The sequence below is a fragment of the Macaca thibetana genome, chromosome 12 (assembly GCF_024542745.1).
Source record: "Macaca thibetana thibetana isolate TM-01 chromosome 12, ASM2454274v1, whole genome shotgun sequence".
Taxonomy (NCBI): Eukaryota; Metazoa; Chordata; class Mammalia; order Primates; family Cercopithecidae; genus Macaca; species Macaca thibetana.
This window is the reverse complement of record NC_065589.1, coordinates 17,781,090-17,800,911: the sequence shown is the minus strand read 5'-3', so window position 1 is coordinate 17,800,911 and position 19,822 is coordinate 17,781,090. Positions and strand designations below refer to the sequence as shown.

The following is a 19,822-nucleotide window of genomic DNA, read 5'->3' as shown; positions in this document are numbered from 1 at the left end:
CTCCATGGCCAGCACCCTCTTTGCCTTCACTTTTTTTTTTTTTTTTACTCAAGAATTACCTTCTCCATCAGATACATCCTGATCACTCTATTTAAAACTTCAACTCTCCCCTACACCTTCAGTACTCACAATGCCCAATTCTTACCAGTTCTATAATTTTTCCAATGCATCTTCTTTTCTAACATACAATATCTGTCTGTCTGTCTGTCTGTCTGTCTGTCTATCTATCTATCTATCTATCTATCTATCTACCTACCTACCTACCTACCTATCTGGTCTTGTTGCCCAGGCTGCAGTGCAATGGCATGATCTCAGCTCACTGCAACCTCTGCCTCCCGGGTTCAAGCGATTCCCCTGCCTCCACCTCCTGAGTAGCTGGGATTACAGACGCGCACCACCACTCCTGGCTAATTTTGTTTTTGTAGTTTTAGTAGAGATGGGGTTTCACCATGTTGGTCAGGCTGGTCTTGAACTCCTGACCTCAAGTGATCTGCCCATCTCGGCCTCCCAAAGTGCTGGGATTACAGGGGTGAGTCACCGCACCCAGCCCATTCTACTTTTTTGTATGTTGTCTTGATATAGATCTCTTTTGCTTAGTATCTTTATATGCTAAGTTTCAATATGAATCTTAGTGCTGGAAACTGCAAGAGAAACAGTCTACATCAATGACTCCTATCATTTTCCAGGGATAAGCATGATCCATGCCTACTCACATTAAAGGACCATCTTTAAATTCTTACCTTTAGGACATGCTTTACTGTTGTTGAGTCATTTGATTTCAAAAGACCAGTCACATTTTTAGCCAGTTCCTCATGTACAGTCCTCTCCTTGCATGCCCTGGTCTTGAACACGAACTGAAGAAAATCCAAAAAGTGAATAAAGTTAAATACTTTGAAAAATGAAGCTTCAAAAACTATGCCATGTGAATAACTCATATCTCAAAATTATCTGCTCATGCCAGATTTTGCCATGAAATAAATGCAGGCCCAATGATAAGAGCAGGACACACCTGTTCCTATTTAGGGCTTTGCAGAAGTCGGGCCTTGCTCACCTAAGCTCTCCTTGAAACTCTTTGTAGAAATCAAGAGAAAGAGCCGGAGAGCCATTTAACACGTTCAAGGAAACATGGAGGGCTTTGACCCACCTACTTAGGACACATTCCCCTTCTCCTTCCTCCATTGGTAACAGGTGGCATGGTAGCAATTCTTCATCCTGAAAGGGTAGAGCACCCACTCAAATAGCCAAGTGGGGAAGCTGGTGCCTTCCAGAGGCCAGTAGGTGAGCTCCCCACAAACCCAGGGTCTATCATCCCATGCTTAGACACATCTATCAAGGCGTTCATGAACATTGGCCATCAGTAAGATAACAAATGGTGCATACTTATTTTTTTTCCTCAGAAGATTGGTTTTGGCATGCACCACTGAGTGCATGTAATGGCTAGTTTTCAGTATTTCTTCATCTCTTAAGAATATCAGTATCAATTTATGCACATCCATAAAGTTCAAATATAAAATGCTTATTACTGAATTATAATATTTCACTTATGAGTTGGGTTTGCCTCATGGAAGGACATTTCTTCATAATTTTCACAATTCAGATTTCACTATAATTGAGAGTGAAGGCAGGAAAGAGAATGAATGGCTTAACATAGAGGCACATGAGCTTTTGTATCTGTAACTGTTTCTTTAAACTTTGTAGCACACTGGCTACCTAACTTGTCTTGGTGGGATTTGACTTCTCCAAGCTCATCTCAAAGAAGAAAGATGAAGTTAATGGATGCATGAAACTAGATAAGATCAAGAGTAATACAATTTTTCCCTCTCATGGATTATACCTCAGATGAGAGCAATGTCATCAATGAGCTCATGCCATGCACAGTTATTTAGCCTGAAGGGCATTTAAACTGGCACTGAAATATTATTTTAAAATGTTGACTATAACCCATCAGTGCTACAAATCACTGTTAACCATGGCATTTAATTAGACTGGCTTTAGCCACGCATCTTTGAAAAAGGCATGGTGTATGTGTGCATTTTGAATATTGTAGATGAAGTGAGTTAGCAGCATTTAGCACCACTGAACTTGAAATGGTGTTTAGATAACTTCTGAATAAATACAAATTGCATTGAATGTCACATCTTTCGAGGACATTCAAGCATGCACTGAGTCCAGTCACAGAATGATAGAGCTGAATGTTCCTTTGGTCATTTCATCGCACATCACAGAGGAGAAAACTGAGGTTCAGAGAGGCTGACTGCTACAGTCTAGAATTGACTAGAATCTAGTCTCTTACTTGCCAGCTTAGTGTTCTTTCCAGAGTAAAATGTGAGTTGATGATATTTATTAGGAGGTATTTTAGATATGTTAAAATTTATTATAAAATTGTTATCAGCCTAAAATTCCACAGAGGTGTATTTTTGGATTTAAATCACTTAAAGCAACCTAAGTAGATAATCTCCTGTATTATAACGTGAGATGGTCCTATTGGGTATTTCAGATATCCTGGTTAAAAATAAGGGCCACACCAGGATGCATTTCTAATGCATCTCTCCAGGAGCATCATCGGTAGAGAGTCTGAGATTTGAGGTACTCACAAAGAGCTAGCCTTGGTAATCACAAAAATAGTCACAACACAGGAGAATTCTTAAAGTAATTTTCAATGATTTCACTGACATGAGGAAAATAATATGTGTTGAAATGGAGATGCCTGTGTATAAGATGGGTCAAGAACTTTTTTTCTCTTTCTCTCTCAGTCCCTTTAAGGATTGAAATGAAACATTGGGGTAAGCATTGAGAGGGTGAAACCTCTCGAGGTGATTCTGTTGAATGGTAAATTCATCGATACTCTATAAAACTAAGCTATGACCCTATCTTAGGGAGCAAACTAAAAAGGCATGTGTAGGTGGAACTGGCTTTTCACAACTGAGATGTGGATCTTATTGGGTAAAATTATACCGTAAGAAATTATTGTGAAGTAACTATTTTCGGCATGTAGCCTATGTTTAAAAAGGGCACACACTCATACTTTGGTATTTGGGAAGACAACCAACATTTCTGACAGATAGAAAACATATGGATATAAAAATTGTTAACGAAAAATATTTCCTTCCAGATGGTATCTTAGAGGGGTTCTCTCCAGAATGCAATTTCTGGTTACTTCCTTTTATGGGAGCGAGGATTTTTTTTTTTGAGATGGAGTCTCGCTCTGTTGCCCTGGCTGGAGTGCAGTGGCGCGATCTTGGCTCACTGCAAGCTCTGCCTCCTGGGTTCACGCCATTCTCCTGCCTCAGCCTCCCGAGTAATGGGACTACAGGCACCCACGATCACGCCTGGCTAATTTTTTTTTGTATTTTTAGTAGAGATGGGGTTTCACTGTGTTAGCCAGGATGGTCTCAATCTCCTGACCTCGTGATCTGCCCACCTCGGCCTCCCAGTATGCTGGGATTACAGGCGTGAGCCACCACACCAAGCCAATTTTTTTTAAAAAACAAGTTTCTAGACATCTTGAATATGTTAGTATCTGTCTGTGCATACATATTAAGAGAATATAGTTTTTTGATGAAAAAGCTGTGTCTCAAAAAGATTTAATCTATGCATAGGAAAAAGATTAGATATTTAGATCCTCTATGTATTATAAAGTAATTTAAGATACTCTTCTGTATTTCTGGATGGGTTCTTTCTTTTCATTAAAGAGGATGACATTTAGGTGGGAACTACGAAAACACAAACATCATCACAAGTTCACTGGCATTAATCCACAGGCCAACTGGAAATGAGAATAGAAGCATCTCTGAGTGAACACTTGACATAGGACACTGGAAGAAGCAGTGCACACTGATGGAATGGGCAAGTGGTTCATGCCAGAAGATAAAGGACTTAACATACCAGAAGCAGGTACAAATATACAGTAACTGGGAAAATGAAATAATGCCTGAGAAAACAATAGAAAGAGCTAAGAAAGCATTGCAGAGGAAACACAGAGCATTCAACAAACCAATAGGAAAGTCTTCCTTAAATTAACACAGGAATCTCATTTACTTGTAATGTTGACTTCAAAAGCATAGCACTTGAGTCTTCTCCTCTTTTTCTTTCCTCTCTCTCCCCATTTAATTATTTATTTGCACAGGTACACATTACTTATACGTTTAAAAATTCACCTCGCCCATTAATGCAAAGAGATGGAATTCTAAGTAGCTAAGGGGAATTCCTGATATTACTGTGATGGGCGCCACTCAGTTAAAGGGAGAAAACTTCCCACTTACTGCACACAGAAAATGAGACAAGCCACACAGCACAAGGGATATGAGCAATTTCCAAGAGGCATTTCATACCTTAATATATGACTGGACAGAATGATCCAGCTGTTCGTCATGGCACTTGGCCACAATGTCGGTCAGAACCCTGGAAAAGCAAAGCTGATCAGTGGCCTTTCTGGAGAGGGCAGAAAAATCCCGCTTTAGTTTGTCATTACAGTGCTTCGTAAATTGGGTATTTAATAGTTACCGGGTGAATGAATGAACCAATCCCTGACTCCTTCCTTGCTCTTCTCACCCCCATATCCAATACTGGGCATTTAATATCTATAGCATCGATGACCATTTCCATCAATGAGCCATTTCCAACTTTGAAACTTTGAAACACAAAGATATAAGTAGTGTTGTAATATCACAATGGAGACTTTTTGTCCAAGTTGAATGTGCTAAGTATGGTCTGTGCATTTTTGACATTATCTTTTTGCAAAAGGGATTACTTTTAGTGCCTAATTGAAATTTTAGACCTTTAACTTCAAATTAATAATCATATTTCATTTGAAAAGGGCTTGCCTTCCGACCTATGGGCAGTATATATGCTTTCGGAAGAAGTAATTAGGTTAAGATGCAGTTGGTTTGTTTTGCTTTGTTTTTCCCGTAGCTGGGTTGGGGTTTCCAGTAGCAGTGATGGTACAGGTGGATCTTTTTTCACATGAACACTACTATAGCTCCATGGCTTTTTTTCTTTTTACGGCTTTTTTTTTCTTTTTTCACATTAACACTATAACTCCGTGGCTATGGTGCTCAGGAATATCTCAGAATTTTCAACAGATCTATCTGCTGCAATATTTAGGAGTCTTGCCAACACAGACACACATTCACATGCTGAAAAGAACATGAGTTGAAGACACAGTTGGGGACTTTTAATGTGGGTCCAGAACTGGATGGTTGTGGAGCCATTAGAGATATTTAAATTGTCCAGAATTTCAGGCTCTGCTTTAAAAACTAGGCTAAAAACCCTCATTCAGAAAGAGGTCAGTAACAGGCCTGTGAGTTAGAAAGATACTGGAAACATTTCAATGCCAAAAGTAACATTTTTTTTTTCCAGAATGCTATGACTAAGTTTTTATAAAAAATGAACAGCACAAATATAAATTTCATAATTAATTCAAAACACTATCTCTATAAAGAAGAAACTGTGATCTGTGAAGGCATTGGCCAGATTAGAGATGTTGGAAGAAGTCAGTATAGCCAAATTTAAAGTGAGAACAGTTAAAAAATTTAGTATTTTAAAAAAAGGTTCTTGTGGGAATGCAAAATGATACAGCCACTCTGGAGAACAGACACTTTCTTAAATATCAAACATGCAACCACCTTGTCTCGCAGCAATTACACTCTGGGCATTTACTTCAGAGAAACGAAGACTTATGTTTACACAAAACCTGTACATGAATGTTCATAGCACTTTTATTCATAAGAGCCCTAAACTGGAGACACTCCAGATGTCCTTCAACAGGTGAATAATTAAACATACGTGGTGCATCCACATCATGGAATACTACTCTGCGATGAAAAGGAGTGAACTACTGATAGATGCAATGATCTGGATGAATTTCCAGAGAATTATGTTTCGTGAAAAAGCCAATTTCAAAAATTTATACTGTATGATTCTACACCTGTATGGAAGATGTTGCCAGTGGGGAAAACTAGGTAAACGGCACATGGGAAACTGAATTATGTTTTACAATTGCATATGAATCTCAAAATAAAAATTTTAATTTAAAAACCAAAGAAAAAGAGGTCTAACACTTTACTACTAATAATAAGGTATTAGAAGGTAAGGAGTCAAGAGTGGAAAATGCTTAAATTAGAGATGCGTTCAAATGAAATGTAAACACACAACAGTAGATGACTGTTTAGTTATAACTAAGAGTTTGTGTAACTACAGATTATAAAGTCTCTTCTCTTAAGGTTGTGTTACGGATACCTGGTGACAGTTGTAGTTATTTCATCTTCCTCATTCTGTACCAGAACTTTGAAGAGCTGATTCAAAATTATAGGCAGAAAACTCATGATTGCATGAATCTTTTCCACATTCAGTAAGTTCTGTAGTAAATTGGCAGAATAAAAAGGATATCAATAAAATTTGAAGCATGTCCTAGATTCAAGATCTGAAACTATAAAGCTATGAGAAGAAAACATAAGGAGAAAAACTTCATGACATTAGACTGGGTAATGATTTTTTGGATACGACCCTCAAAGCTCAGGCAGCAAAGTGAAAACAGACAAATGGCACTGTATCAAACTAAAAGGTTTCAGCACAGCCAAGGAAACACTCAATGGAGTAAAGAGACAACTTTACTCCGTTGAATGGAGGAAAATATTTGCAAACCATAAATCTTAGAAAGGGTTAATATCCAAAATATATAAGGAACTTAAACAACTCAATAGTAAGAAAACAACCCAATGAAAAAGTGGGTGAGGAACCCAAATAGCCATTTCTCGAAAGAAGATGTACAAATGGCCAACAGATACATAAAAAATGTTCAACGTCATTGATCATTGGAGAAATGCAAATTAAAACCACAGTGTGATGTCACCTCATAACTGTTAAAATGGCTGTTATCAAAAAAGGTGAAAGATAATAATTATTGGAGAGGATGTGGAGGAGAAGGAACACTTGCATACTGCTGGTAGGAATGTAAATCAGAAGAGCCACTATGGAAAACAATATGAAGGTTCCTCAAAAAATTAAAAATAGCACTGCCATATAATCTAGCAATCCCACTACTGGATGTATATCCAAAGGAAGTGAGATCAGTATGCTAAAGATGTCTAGGTTCCCATCTTTATTGCAGCACAATTCACAGCAGCTGAGATATAGAATCAATTCAAGTGTCCATCAACAGATGAAATGGGTAAAGAAAACGTGGTACATAAACATAATGGAATACTATACAGCTTTAAAAAGGAAGGAAATTTGGTCATTTGCAACAACATGGAGGAACCTGGAGTATATTATGCTAAGTGAAATGAGCCAGGCCCAGAAAGACAAATACCACACGATCTCATTTATACGTGGGACCTAAAAAAGTTGAATTCATGGAAGTAGACAGTGGAATGGTGGTTACCAGGGGCTAGGGAGGAAGTGCCGGGGGGATGTTGATCAAAGGATACAAAATGTCAGTTAGATATATAGGAGGAATATTGCACAACATGGTGACTATAGTTAATAAAAACGGGCTATACTCTTGAAAATCTCTAAAAGAGTGGATATTAAGTGTTATAACCATAAAAATTATAAGAATGTGATATAACAAATACAGTAATTAACTCAATGAAGCTGTTACATAATGTATACATATTTCCAAACATCATACTGTATACAATAAAGGCATATAATTTTTCTTTGTTATTTAAAAAATGAATACATTAGAAAAAAATAAAGTATATTCTGCTGGTATTTTTTTCAGAACTTGAATATGAGCACTGTAGCCCACCTTTATCTGGCTTTATTCTTTATTGCAATTAGTATGGAATATAGGCATGATGGCAATGTTGCAAGGACTCTTGATTTAATAACTAATTTAAAATAAATTGATTCTGATTTTCAATTATTTTTATTTTGGAAAAAACTGATTTTTGCCTGTCTTTTAAGTCAAGAAACAGAAACGATTCAGAAATTATGAAATAAAATCATTTACTCTCTGAATTGATAAGGTATTAAAAAATCTTGAGTAATAATCATCTCCCAGTTTACCAATCAGTGGAAAATGTAAATGTCTCCTTTGCATATTTTTACCCTGGAGATCACTGAAACTGCTTGCATGTCATGTTACCTTACAAGAGCGGACGAAATTTGAGGTAGGTGACTGAGACATATCTTTCTCTCTTTTTTGGCACTCTTGGAAAAATGCATTCACATGTGGATCCTACAACAGCAAAAAAAAAAAAAAAGTTTATTTCTGATGATACGTAAACTGTGTTACAAACATAAACCACTGTGATGTGAGGTAAGCACTTCTGTAGGATTGATGCCTTGAAGTGCAAATGCTTTATTAAGGAGTCGGAGGAACAAAGCTTTGATGTGGACATTGCTGGCCTAGTGAAGGCTCTGCATAAACTACAAAGCCCACTCTTCTATTTCATTCTAAGAGGTTTTGTTGTCCTGTTCAACCACATGACAATGGCTGGAGAATTACTTCTCTTGGTTGTGCTTTTTGTGTTGAGAAAAATTTTCCTCATTTATCTTCCCACTCCCGCTTCTTCCATAGACTTCCACCAATTTCTTCCATGCCATGCTTGACACACATGACAATGCATACTCATGAATATCCACGGGGCATATTTTCAGGCTTAGAATGCCTGAATTAGTCCCAGATTAGAAGTCCACAACTCATATCTTAGGATAAAACTGACTATAACACTTGAAATTTATTTCCTGAAGAAGGTGGTACCTGGAAAATTCTCTCAAGTTCTGCCCTGAGGGTGGGAGCTACACAGTCAGGCAGTGAGATAAAGAACTTGTGTGAGGACATACTCTGGATGTTTCTCTGGTTTCTATGATTCCAGAAAGGCATCTGTAGCTTGGGTTTCCCTCATTTCCCTCAGGTCACTATGTGTGTGCGTGTGTGCGTGTGCACGCGTGCTATTTTCTGTTTTCGAAATGCAGCTCTTTTTTGACTAGAAACAACTGTTTTCCTTTTAAGTATCACTTCATTGATTCATCTATTTGCTCATTATTTATGGAAAGCTGACTGCATGCCAGGCTCTTAGCAGGCACCGAGGGAGGACAGAGCGGAGGGCAAGGAAGGCCCAACCCCTTCCTCTGTGTACCTTCCATTAAGGCGGGGAGGCCAGCACGACACCACTACTTCCACACACACCTATGTAATCCCATTTGATGAGCACTTCAAACACAAAGCAGGTGCCATCTGGATGAGTGACAAGATGGCCCAACTTTGTCTGTTGGGTCAGGGAACAGGGAAGGCTTCTTAGAGGAAGTGACAATTGAGCTGAGATCTGAAGGATGGGTAGGAACCAACCAGACCAACAAGGGGAAGGGGGGTATCCATCCCCTGCAATATGGTTCGTAATAGCTGGCGGGGCGGTGGGGGGTGGCAGGAAAGGGGAGTACAATTACTCCCCATATCACGTAGGGTGTCCACCCCCCATGATATGGTTCGTAATAGTCAGGGAGGGTGAGTGGAAGAGCTTCTCTTCCCCACTGAAGAGGGGCTGAATGTCAAAGGGATCACTGGGTCTTCCTGGAACCAGGTGGATATTGTTTGGCTGCAGGGCCTTGGGTGTTTGAAAACTAAGGTAAATGCTGCCAGCATGTGGGTGATGAAAGTCAAGGCAGAGAGAGGGTGTGTTGTGGTGAGTTAGAGACCAGCTATTTGGAGAAAGCAGCTGGAAGCATGAGACAGAGAAACTGAGGAACTGCTGAGATATACGAAAATATAGGGTTTGGTGGACATTGAGCGTTTTGTGGAACTTGACCAGGGTTGATGGCATCAGAGAAAAGATGGGTTTAAATAGTTGTGGGCTCAGGGCTAGGGATAAGAAGTCAATGGGACTTGAAGCCTCAGAGGTTGCCGAGAGAAATTTTGGTCCAATGTATATATGATGCCTGGAGTATTTCATTTTTCTTATGGATCAAGTGTGGCTTGTAGATAAAGCAGCATGAAGCAAAAAACGAAAAGCAGATATACATTAAACCTAAGAAAGGAGAAATACATATTTTATGTACTTGTAATAATGTATAGTTTATATCTGTTGCCGGAAAACTCACATTGTGGTAGAATAAGCTGCTTTGCCACGGAAGGAATGAGTTTGTGGTCATTTAACAATGGTAATAATTATACATGTATTGACTTTTGCAGTTCATGATGTATTTCTCATTTTGATCACATTTTGAAATATTTCTCCTTTGGATCACATTTGCTACAACCTTAGGTAGCAGAGACTCTGTTGATATCATTCCTTGTTGAGGAAATAAGGATATCGGAGGTAAAGTGACTTGCCCAGGGTCATGGAGCCAGAAATTAGGTGGGGTGGTTCTCAAATGCAGTTCTGCCAACCTCATGGCCCTCCCATGAGATGAGCCCTGGGAAGGCATTGGGGATTGGACTTGGTTTTCAGGTAAAGATCTGAAGTATTTGTTTGTTTGTTGTTTATTTATTTATTTATTATTTTTGAGATAGAGGCTCGCTCTTGTTGCCCAGGCTGGAGTGCAATGGCACGATCTCAGCTCAACACAACCTCCGCCTCCCGAGTTCAAGAGATTCTCCTGCCTCAGCCTCCGGAGTAGCTGGGATTACAGGCATGCATCACCATGCCCGACTAATTTTGTAGTTTTAGTAGAGGCGGGGTTTCTCCATGTTGGTCAGGCTGGTTTTGAACTCCTGAACTCAGGTAATCTGCCCGCCTCGGCCTCCCAAAGTGCTGGGATTACAGGCATGAGCCACCGTGCCTGGCCTTTATTTTTAACATTTAACATTTTTAACACATGAGTGTTGTCAGTAGAAGCAAGCCATATTCCAAGGGCAGTGTGATCCTATTAAATACACTTCTGGTATTTTGGTCTGAAGTTTTATGGTATGTGGGCTTAAGGGATTAGGACATTCTATCTATCTTGAGGGAGGCATCAGATTATGCCCTTAACATTCTTCCTTTGTAGTATTCAAACACCTGCCTTTCTGACACTTCAGGAAATGATTAGTCTCATCCTGTAAATATGGGACTTACCTCATGATGCTGTGAGTTAGAGAAAATGCTACTATTTCAGGTCAACATGCTCACCTGAGTATTTACTGTTGATAAAACAAATGTCGATACTTTGAAAAGTGGTTTGCCACCATCAACCCATTTGATGTCACTCCCACCATGCTGCAAAATAAAGTTTGTTTACGGTCACTGTGACAATTTGAGAGAAAGAAAATAAATAGATTGTTTAGTTTATGTTAATATGCTGTTCTGATCCATTAATCTTATGTTACCATAGAGGAGAAAATAAAAGATGCAAATACACTTAGCACTATTGGTAGATGAGACCAATATGATATCGGGATCATTTTTAACAGATCATTTCCAGTGGCCATAAGCTAAACAAGAGATGTGGCATAGGTACACTTGATTCATAGCTACAAGGGACGTATACACTATGATCTTAATTTAAATAGCAGAGAAAGAAGATAATCTTATGCCATTAAGCTGGTGTGCTTTTTAAAAATCTTAAATTATACATTATTCAGTACCTTTCCGCTTGTAGAATCTTGAAAGCTTAAATAATTAGGAGGCAGACTTGTTGCTATTGGGATGTTGTACTCTTGAGAAGCTATCTGATCATGTTTCATCAGAGGAAGCCAAGCATATCCAACTGTGCAAAAGAATAACAAACAAAAATTCTGAGTACAAACCTCCACGGTAAGAAGTCACAATAACGCTATTTATTATTTACTAATATTAAACTTCATGAAAAATAATTGCATAAATCAGAGCTTTGAAGATGCTCTCCAAACCAATGCGAACAGAAGACAGGTGACTCTGCCTCAGATTTCTTCCTGGCAGTACCTGATGTTTCCAGAGCCTCCTTCTTTTTGGCATTAGCTTTTGCATTGATGTCACAGGTGACGTGATAAAAAGAAAACAAAATATGGTGTTTCTCATGGAGTTGTGTTGGTAGCTCAATTTTCACCTGCAAGGAAAGAAACCATAGTTGGACTGAGATTAAAATCATTTGCCCAATATCAGAGCAAGACAAAGCATAGCTTTAAAAAATATTTTTTTTAAAATTCTATTTAATTTTATTTTTTTTTTGAGACTGGGTCTTACTCTGTCACCCAGGCTGGAGTGCAATGGCGTGATCTAGGCTCATTGCAACCTCTGCCTCCTGGGTTCAAGCAATTCTCCTGCCTTAGTCTCCCCAGTAGCTGGGATTATAGGCACGTGCTACCATGCCAAGCTAATTTTTGTATTTTTAGTAGAGATGGGGTTTCACTATGTTGGCCAGGCTGGTCTCAAACTCCCGACTTCAAATGATCCACCCTCCTTGGCCTCCCAAAGTGCTGGGATTACAGGCATGAGCAACCACACCATTGGTAAAAATTCTTTAACTGAAATCTAAGTCCGTGTTTTAACAGTGCTGGATGTACTGATTTAATGCTCAATAAATATTGTTTCTGCTAGCAGTGATTTATTCACATGTTGATATTTTTACTTCTTTATTGTGATGGATGATGATAATTTGGAATACCTAGTGTTTCTCATTAGATAATTCATGCTACTAGGGTATGGATTAAATATATGCACATACATATGCATAAACACACACACAGATGTAACTGCAGAATATAGATAAGACACACATCGAGGAACTGTCATTAAGGGACACAAATTGAATAAACAGTAAGTCCATGCCTCCCAAAGTGTGGTTGGGGACCAGTTGCATAAGCATCACTTGGAAGTTCGTTAGAAATACAGAAGTTTTTTTTTTCATTTTGGAGACAGGGTCTCACATTTGTTGCCCAGACTAGAGTGCAGTGGTACGAACACAGCTCACTGCAGCTTTGGCCTCTGGCTTTTTTTTTTTTTTTTTGAGATGGAGTCTTGTTCTGTCACCAGGCTAGAGTGCAGAGGCATGATCTCAGCTTACTGCAACCTCCACCTCCTGGGTTCAAGAGATTCTCCTGCCTCAGCCTCGCGAGTAGCTGGTACTATAGGCGCACGCCACCACACCCAGCTAATTTTTGTATTTTTGGAAGAGATGGGGTTTCACTATATTGGCCAGGATGGTCTCAATCTCTTGACCTTGTGATCCACCCGCCTCGGGCTCCCAAAGTGCTGGGATTACAAGCGTGAGCCACCGCAGCTGGCCATGACCTCTGGCTAACTTTTTGATTTTTGTTGTTGTTCTTGTTGTAGAGACAGATGTCTTACTTTATTGCCCAGGCTGGAGTCTCAGACACTAACCTAGACACACTCAATTGGAATCTGCCCTTTCATAGGATCCCCAGGCAACTCATATGCACATTGTTGAGTAATATGGTATAGTAAATGATGCAGCTTTGGCATGGAATTGATCTCTTTTTAAAAACTAACAAACATATCTGTGTTACTGTGACAGCTAATGAGACATTTTGGGAAGTGGCCAGGCTGTAGCTATACAAATAATGCTTTCGAATGAAAATAAAATAAAAATGGATCTAGGTAAACAATATACTGAATGAAGGGCATTCTCCCTATTTCTGGAAAGAAATGTTTTCAACTAACTCTACATTTTATCGTGCTTTTGAGTTTTCAGAGCTCTGCCACGTACGTCATCATTTCATTTTCCCCAGTAGCCTTGTGAAGTAGCATGGTGCAGTGTTAGGAACCAGGGCTGCACATGTTAGGGGGCTCTGAGTTACTGCAAAGGTGGTGTGGTCAGTAAGAGGATCTTCCAGGACAAGAACCCACATCTTGGGATGATCATTTTGCATTGGAACTCCGGTAAGCTGCAGGCAGCTCAATGTCAGCAACCGAGTCGTTCCCAGAATTGTACATACTCTCATGTGAAAAAGCTCATGGCTTTCATGAGGCTTCCAGGAAACACATGAGAATAGAAAGATTAAAACAGTTAAGAACAGTAAGAATATTAATTTTTTTAAAAAAATCATATATCTACAGAAAAAGCATCTTCCAGATGGGCTTTGTCAACCCTTTGGTCAACCGATAACAGTAAATATTCTGTAATGTGATCATGGTTTTCCCTGAACTGTATTTCACTTTCTGTCCTGAATTTGTGGGGGAAAAATTAAGGAGCACTGACTGTACATGGAAGAGTGAAATAATGTCAGGCAGGTGTTTCATTGGTGTTCCTTTAATTAGTTTTTAAATGATTACTGTGCACACTGTGGGAGGCAGAAAGACACCACCCGCTAGATGTCCTGAATGTTCTAATTCTGCCAATGTGCTACCTTACATGGTAAACAGGACTTAACAGGTGTGATTAAGTTAAGGACCACGAGATGGGGAGATTATCCTGGATTTTCCAAATGAGCACAGTGTCATCACAAAGGTCCTCATAAGAGGAAGGCAGAGTCATAAGAGAAGTGAGAACAGAAGCTGAGGTCCGAGTGATGGGATTGTCGGGAAGGCTCAAAAGCCAAGACATGTGGGCAGCCTCTAGAAGCTGGAAAAGGAGAGGAACTGGAATCTTCCCTAGAACCTCCTGAAGGCTCGTAGCCCTGCTGCAAGCTCGATTTTAGCCCTGTGAGCCATTTCAGACTTCGGAACAACAAAACAGTAAGATAACAGTTGCATGCTGTTTTAAGCTGCTAAATGCTGGTAATATGTGAAAGCAGCCATAGAAAATGCCTATAAAAGGTGTGATATTATGAATCTCAGGCATCCCATCAGCAGGCTGCACTAGTCAGACCTTCACTTTACGGTTGGAAATTAAATTTTATCACTGAAATTTGTTTGTCTAAAGTTGTTTGTAATGTAAGCTAACATGTGTATAGTAATTGACCATGAGCCCAATGACTTTCTATGTGTTAGAGGAAAAGGGTGAAGCTTCAGGCTCTGGAGTCACATGGCCTGGTTTGATTTCTCTCACTTATTATGTACCCTTGGTAAAGTTACTTGACTTCTCTGAGCCATAGTTTTCTCATCCATCAAATAGGGAGGTAATAATAGTACCAACTTCTTGGAATTACTGTGGGGATTAAGGGAGATGATGTGTGCATGGAATTTAGCTTGAGGCTTGGCACACTGCAAGAGTCCTGAAAGCCTGCCAGGGCAAGGCTTGTTCCCTGTCATGTTTAGAGATGACAGGGTCCAAGCTCACTTAAGTTCAGGCATGTCATAAGCAATGTAATTGGCTCAGGCTCTAGTTCTCTGCTCTCTTCCTTATGACATGAAATGCTGCCATTCATTGGTAAAGCTATTTAACACAATCTCTTCACTAGCTAGTGAAATAAAAGAAAAAAAAATTCACTGAAAAAGAAAAGAAGAAAAGATATATGCCAGCACTAAAAGCATATTTTTTTAAATTTAAATTTTAATGTTTTTAGTTGAGATGGAGTCTTGTTCTGTTGTTAGGCTGGAGTGCAGTGGTGTGATCTCGGCTCACCACAGCCTCCGACTCCCTGGTTCAAGAGGGTTTCCTGCCTCAGCCTCCAGAGTAGCTGGGATTACAGGCACGTGCCACCACACCCAGCTAATTTTTGTATTTTTAGCAGAGACGGGGTTTCACCATGTTGACCAGGATGGTGATCTGCCTGCTTCGGCCTCCCAAAGTGCTGGGATTACAGGCGTGAGCCACTGCACCTGGCCAGCATCCCATTTTTTTAAAAGGTCACTCCTGTCCTGAAATACATGAATTTGCAATGTACTCCTGGAACAATTGTCAATTAATATAGTTTAGAAATCTTGGTAAGTATACACCGGCCAAGGCATGTCCTGAGTCTAATGAGGTCTAGAGAGAGTGTTTCTCACTACACAGTTATCTCACCATTCACCCACCTTTCTTAGGAGCTGCAGGGGACAGTGGAGGGCTGGCTCTTACCTCATCTGAGAAATCTGGATTCTGAGAGTGGTGCAGAACTGCTGTGTAGGCGGCTGAGGTGAATATGGTCCCTCCAGGTTTTCCATAAATACACTGTTTAAAAAGTTATGAGTTGAACAATTGTAAGTGTCTGAAATTATCCCTGGGTGAAAAAAAGGCCACAACTCTTCAGTACCAACCCTGGGACAATGGCAAACTTTGTGATAACTTGCCACGCTAAGCTGGCATCTAATTAACTTTTAACTTCTTTGGCCTACTACCCTGCATTTATTATACAGTGAAAGCTGCTGAAGATAATTTGATGGCTTTCGTTCATCATATAGATAATACACCAGGGCCAAATACCTGTGAGACAGGAATAATACAGGGTGGCCATAGGAGAACAGACAATTCCAGGCAGAGGTTTCACATGACTAGCAAAAAGGATACTGTTGAAATAGCTCCATAAGTCAGTGGCCAATAAGACCCTAAAAAATAAGATGTGGGCCAAGCTGGCTAAGACCAACTGTACCCAGCATGGTGCTGGATTTGACCTAGGTTTCTTCCAGGACCTCATTATATGCCCATTAACATACTAAATTACACTTCCACCAGCACCTGGGCAGTTCTGCAAACACCCATATTTGCTATAAATATAGGTGGCACCACAATTCTGATACATCGTCACCTTTCTTTAGACATCTTCATGAATGTAAAGAAACCCATAAAGATAGAAGCCCTAAACCTTCTTGCAGACGAATGTCTCTCTTGAGTACACACTCTTCTTTCCTGAGTGTGTACTTTTTGCTTCACAGTAAATCTCTGTACTTTGACTATTTTCTGAGTCATCCTTGAAATCCTTCTTGTGACAGTGTCAAGAGCCTGTTCACCGGCTGGGGTTGGGGTCCTAAATACACTGTTTAAAAAGTTATGAATTGAACAATTATGAGTGTCTGAAATCATCCCTGAGTGAAAAAAAGGCCATAACTCTTCAGTTACCAACCCCAGGACAATAGCAATGATTCAGACAATGACCCGAGACAATGGTCAGTGTTTGAGGACCTCCCCTAGCCCATGAGTATCACCTGGACCAATCTGACTCTCGATTTACATGGGATAAGGTCTAACTTGTTTAAGACTGATTCCTATAGAATGGCTTCCTGAACAGGCCCTGATATGGTTAGACTTTGTGTCCCCACCCAAATCTCATCTTGAATTATAATCCCCACATGCTGAGGGAAGGAAGTGATTGGATCCTGGGGGCAGTTTCCCCTATGCTGTTCTCATGACAGTCAATGAATTCTCAAGAGATCTGATGGTTTTATAAATGGCAGTTTTTCCTGCTCTCACACAGGTGCTCTCTCTCTCTCTCGCCTACCACCATGTAAGACGTGCCTGTTCCCCTTCCACCATGACTGTAAGTTTTCTGAGGCCTCCCCAGCCATGCAGAACTATGAGTCAATTAAATCTCTTTTCTTTATAAATTACCCAGTGCAGTGTGAGAACAGAGTAATACAGGCCCCATGGAACCAACTCTGATCTAGAGTTAAGGTCTTATGCAACCACAAGAGTTGGTTGGACCCCAGCCCCTGACACGCCAGCTTCTGGGATAGGGCTGGTTTCCGTTTCCACCACAGTAAGTTACTATTCTATCCAGCCCCGAATCAGGCCAGGGGCTGTGATATGGCACTTCCTTATAACTTATAAGCCCCCTTTGTCCAAAACTCAAGACCCCTCTTGTGGCGTCTGACATTTGATTTTGCTGTATCTCTGTGTGGTATTTTAGAATGCAGTGAAGCCGGGGACCCACCTGTGATTGTTCTTCTTTTCTACAATTTTCCATGTAAAAACATTGCTTTACAGGCCAGATGTGCTTGCCATCTGATCATTGCCTCTGTTTGCTTAACAATTATATTTCACTTGAATTTTTCTCTCCTGATGCTAACGCTGTTTTCGAGTTTGGTGCCAATGGATGCTGACAGTGGCTCAAGAGTTTTTTTTTTTTTAAAGACTCTCTTTACTGTGCCTGATTAATTCAATCACTCAAATTGATTATTGTTCTTCTGAATAATGCTACAAATTAGAGGACTCAATTTGTACCAGACAGAGTGCTTTAAGAGACTACCACAGAGAATGGTGGGGGTTAGTTAGAAATTAGTTTTGTCCTCTACTACCTCATTCTTTGATTTGCCGAAGCTGGTAAGATCGGCAGCAGGCCCACTACAAATAATTTCCCCCTCAGTTTTAATGGGTTACTTTATGTTGTTTGAAATCCCTAAAATAAAAACTGCATATTATATATCAAATGTGAACTCTAAAAAATGCCATCCAGTTGCAGCTTTGTAGAGTGAAAACAGCACAGTGCCTGCAAACCTCACAGTTTTATGGAGCATACTAAATCACGTGATCAGCAACCGGGACTGACTTCCCAGAGCCATTTTTCCAGTTCCTCAGGCACTTGGCCACGTGCACCTTCCATAACTGTGGGCATCCCACGGGCCCCTGCGTTAGATGTTGGGCCAGTATGCAGCAGTGCTGCTGCGCAGACCACATGAGGGCCGGCTGGGTGTTCTGTTTTAAATCAAGCACGCTGAACCGAGAGGCAGGCTAATCTTTGAAAAAGGCAATGTCTTCCACAGGGGAGTCTCGGCATTTACCTTGGAGATTGTTGATTTTTAGATGGGAGAAGCAGAGAGTCAATATTTGGGAACAAAAGGTACAAGAATACTGTGTGTACATTAGAGGGCCAGAAGTTCATGATAAGCAGCTCGTAATGAAAGACTTCGTCATCATCAGATGTTGGATGTATGGTCATTCATTTAAAAAATGTGTCCTTTTTTCCCAACTCATGAAAAGCTAAAAGAGCTATGAGACTGGGATTTCTAACAGATCTAGTTAATGATGACTGTTAAATCAGGTACGTTTCAGATCTAAAACAAATGTATTAAATTACTGCTCTTTCAACCACACTCACATAAAAAGCCCCACAATGGTGAAAAGAATCCCTGCACCTGCCTTCCCCCTTGATGCTGGGTGCCTTTGCTGACTTGGCTCACCTTCAGGGGCATGGCACTTTCTTCATCGGAATTTTTGAATTCAATGCACACAGTTATATTTCGTGCCTGAAATTATGGAGAGAAAAAATGAAATTGTAATTTCCTATCAAATAACATAAAAAAATCCAAGTGCCTAAAATAAGTAGCTTCTAATTAAATCCGAAAAATGTAAAATATCCAACATTTTCTTGTGACATTATCCGTGATGTTCTGAAATAACAGAAGGATCTGGAGAGTGTACTTAAAAGGGAAGTAAAAGCTCATATTGAAAGGGGGGCAGGCATGCTATTTTTAGAGTATCTTAAGAAACTAAAAAAAATGGTCTAGAACAAAATTATTTAAGACTGATTTAGAAAAGATTATTAATATGCTACAAAACTGCATCCTTAAACACTTCTAAGATAAAACTCATCTCTGCCTCTTACTAAACATTTTCTCCAAAAGGTTTTCTATGAGAAAGTGCTGCCCTATAGTAATTTGTATTTGCACATTCAGGAACTATCGTATATGGTCTAAATATGGTGAAAAGAAAAGATGATATCTCAGAAACTTATATCATACCTTGTTGAAGCATTTCTGACTATCATACTTGAGGTGTCTGGGGTAAACATAAATTTGATTTTTATATACTCTATAAGGCCGACAATACTTTGTTGAGTCGTAAACAAATTCTTCCACCTCCACTGTGGGTTCTGTTTGAGCCATCATGTTGAAAGGCTTGACAGGGATAAAGGACGATGTTACACAATCTTAAAAAATCAGAAAATAAGAGTTTGTCATTTAATATGGTTCTTTTAAAGTGAACAATACTTAACATATTTTAAAATGAACCCACTCAAGATAGAAACTCCTGGCTTGTACACCAATGGATATTAACTTACGCTACCAGGAAAAATTTGTAGGAGGTGGGCATGGCAGATTAACAAGCTACATATTTAATATTAAAACTGATGTCTCAGACTAAGCAGTAAATCTTTTAGACAGAT

At 39.7% G+C, this 19,822-nt stretch overlaps 1 protein-coding gene across 8 annotated transcripts in view; it reads right to left on the bottom strand.

The window, feature by feature from the left end:
* DOCK10 (dedicator of cytokinesis 10) overlaps window positions 1-19,822 on the bottom strand; it is a 1,376,581-nt gene that overhangs the window by 70,047 nt on the left and 1,286,712 nt on the right. For all 8 annotated transcript variants that reach the window (XM_050752140.1, XM_050752144.1, XM_050752143.1 and 5 more), the window contains 10 exons: window positions 19,398-19,585; window positions 18,837-18,902; window positions 15,802-15,894; window positions 11,826-11,949; window positions 11,510-11,631; window positions 11,055-11,141; window positions 8,090-8,182; window positions 6,238-6,356; window positions 4,332-4,401; window positions 741-854 (listed from right to left, as the gene is read on the bottom strand). In XM_050752140.1, coding sequence (XP_050608097.1) covers window positions 741-854; window positions 4,332-4,401; window positions 6,238-6,356; window positions 8,090-8,182; window positions 11,055-11,141; window positions 11,510-11,631; window positions 11,826-11,949; window positions 15,802-15,894; window positions 18,837-18,902; window positions 19,398-19,585 — 1,076 coding nt within the window. The remainder of the gene's footprint in view (window positions 1-740; window positions 855-4,331; window positions 4,402-6,237; window positions 6,357-8,089; window positions 8,183-11,054; window positions 11,142-11,509; window positions 11,632-11,825; window positions 11,950-15,801; window positions 15,895-18,836; window positions 18,903-19,397; window positions 19,586-19,822) is intronic.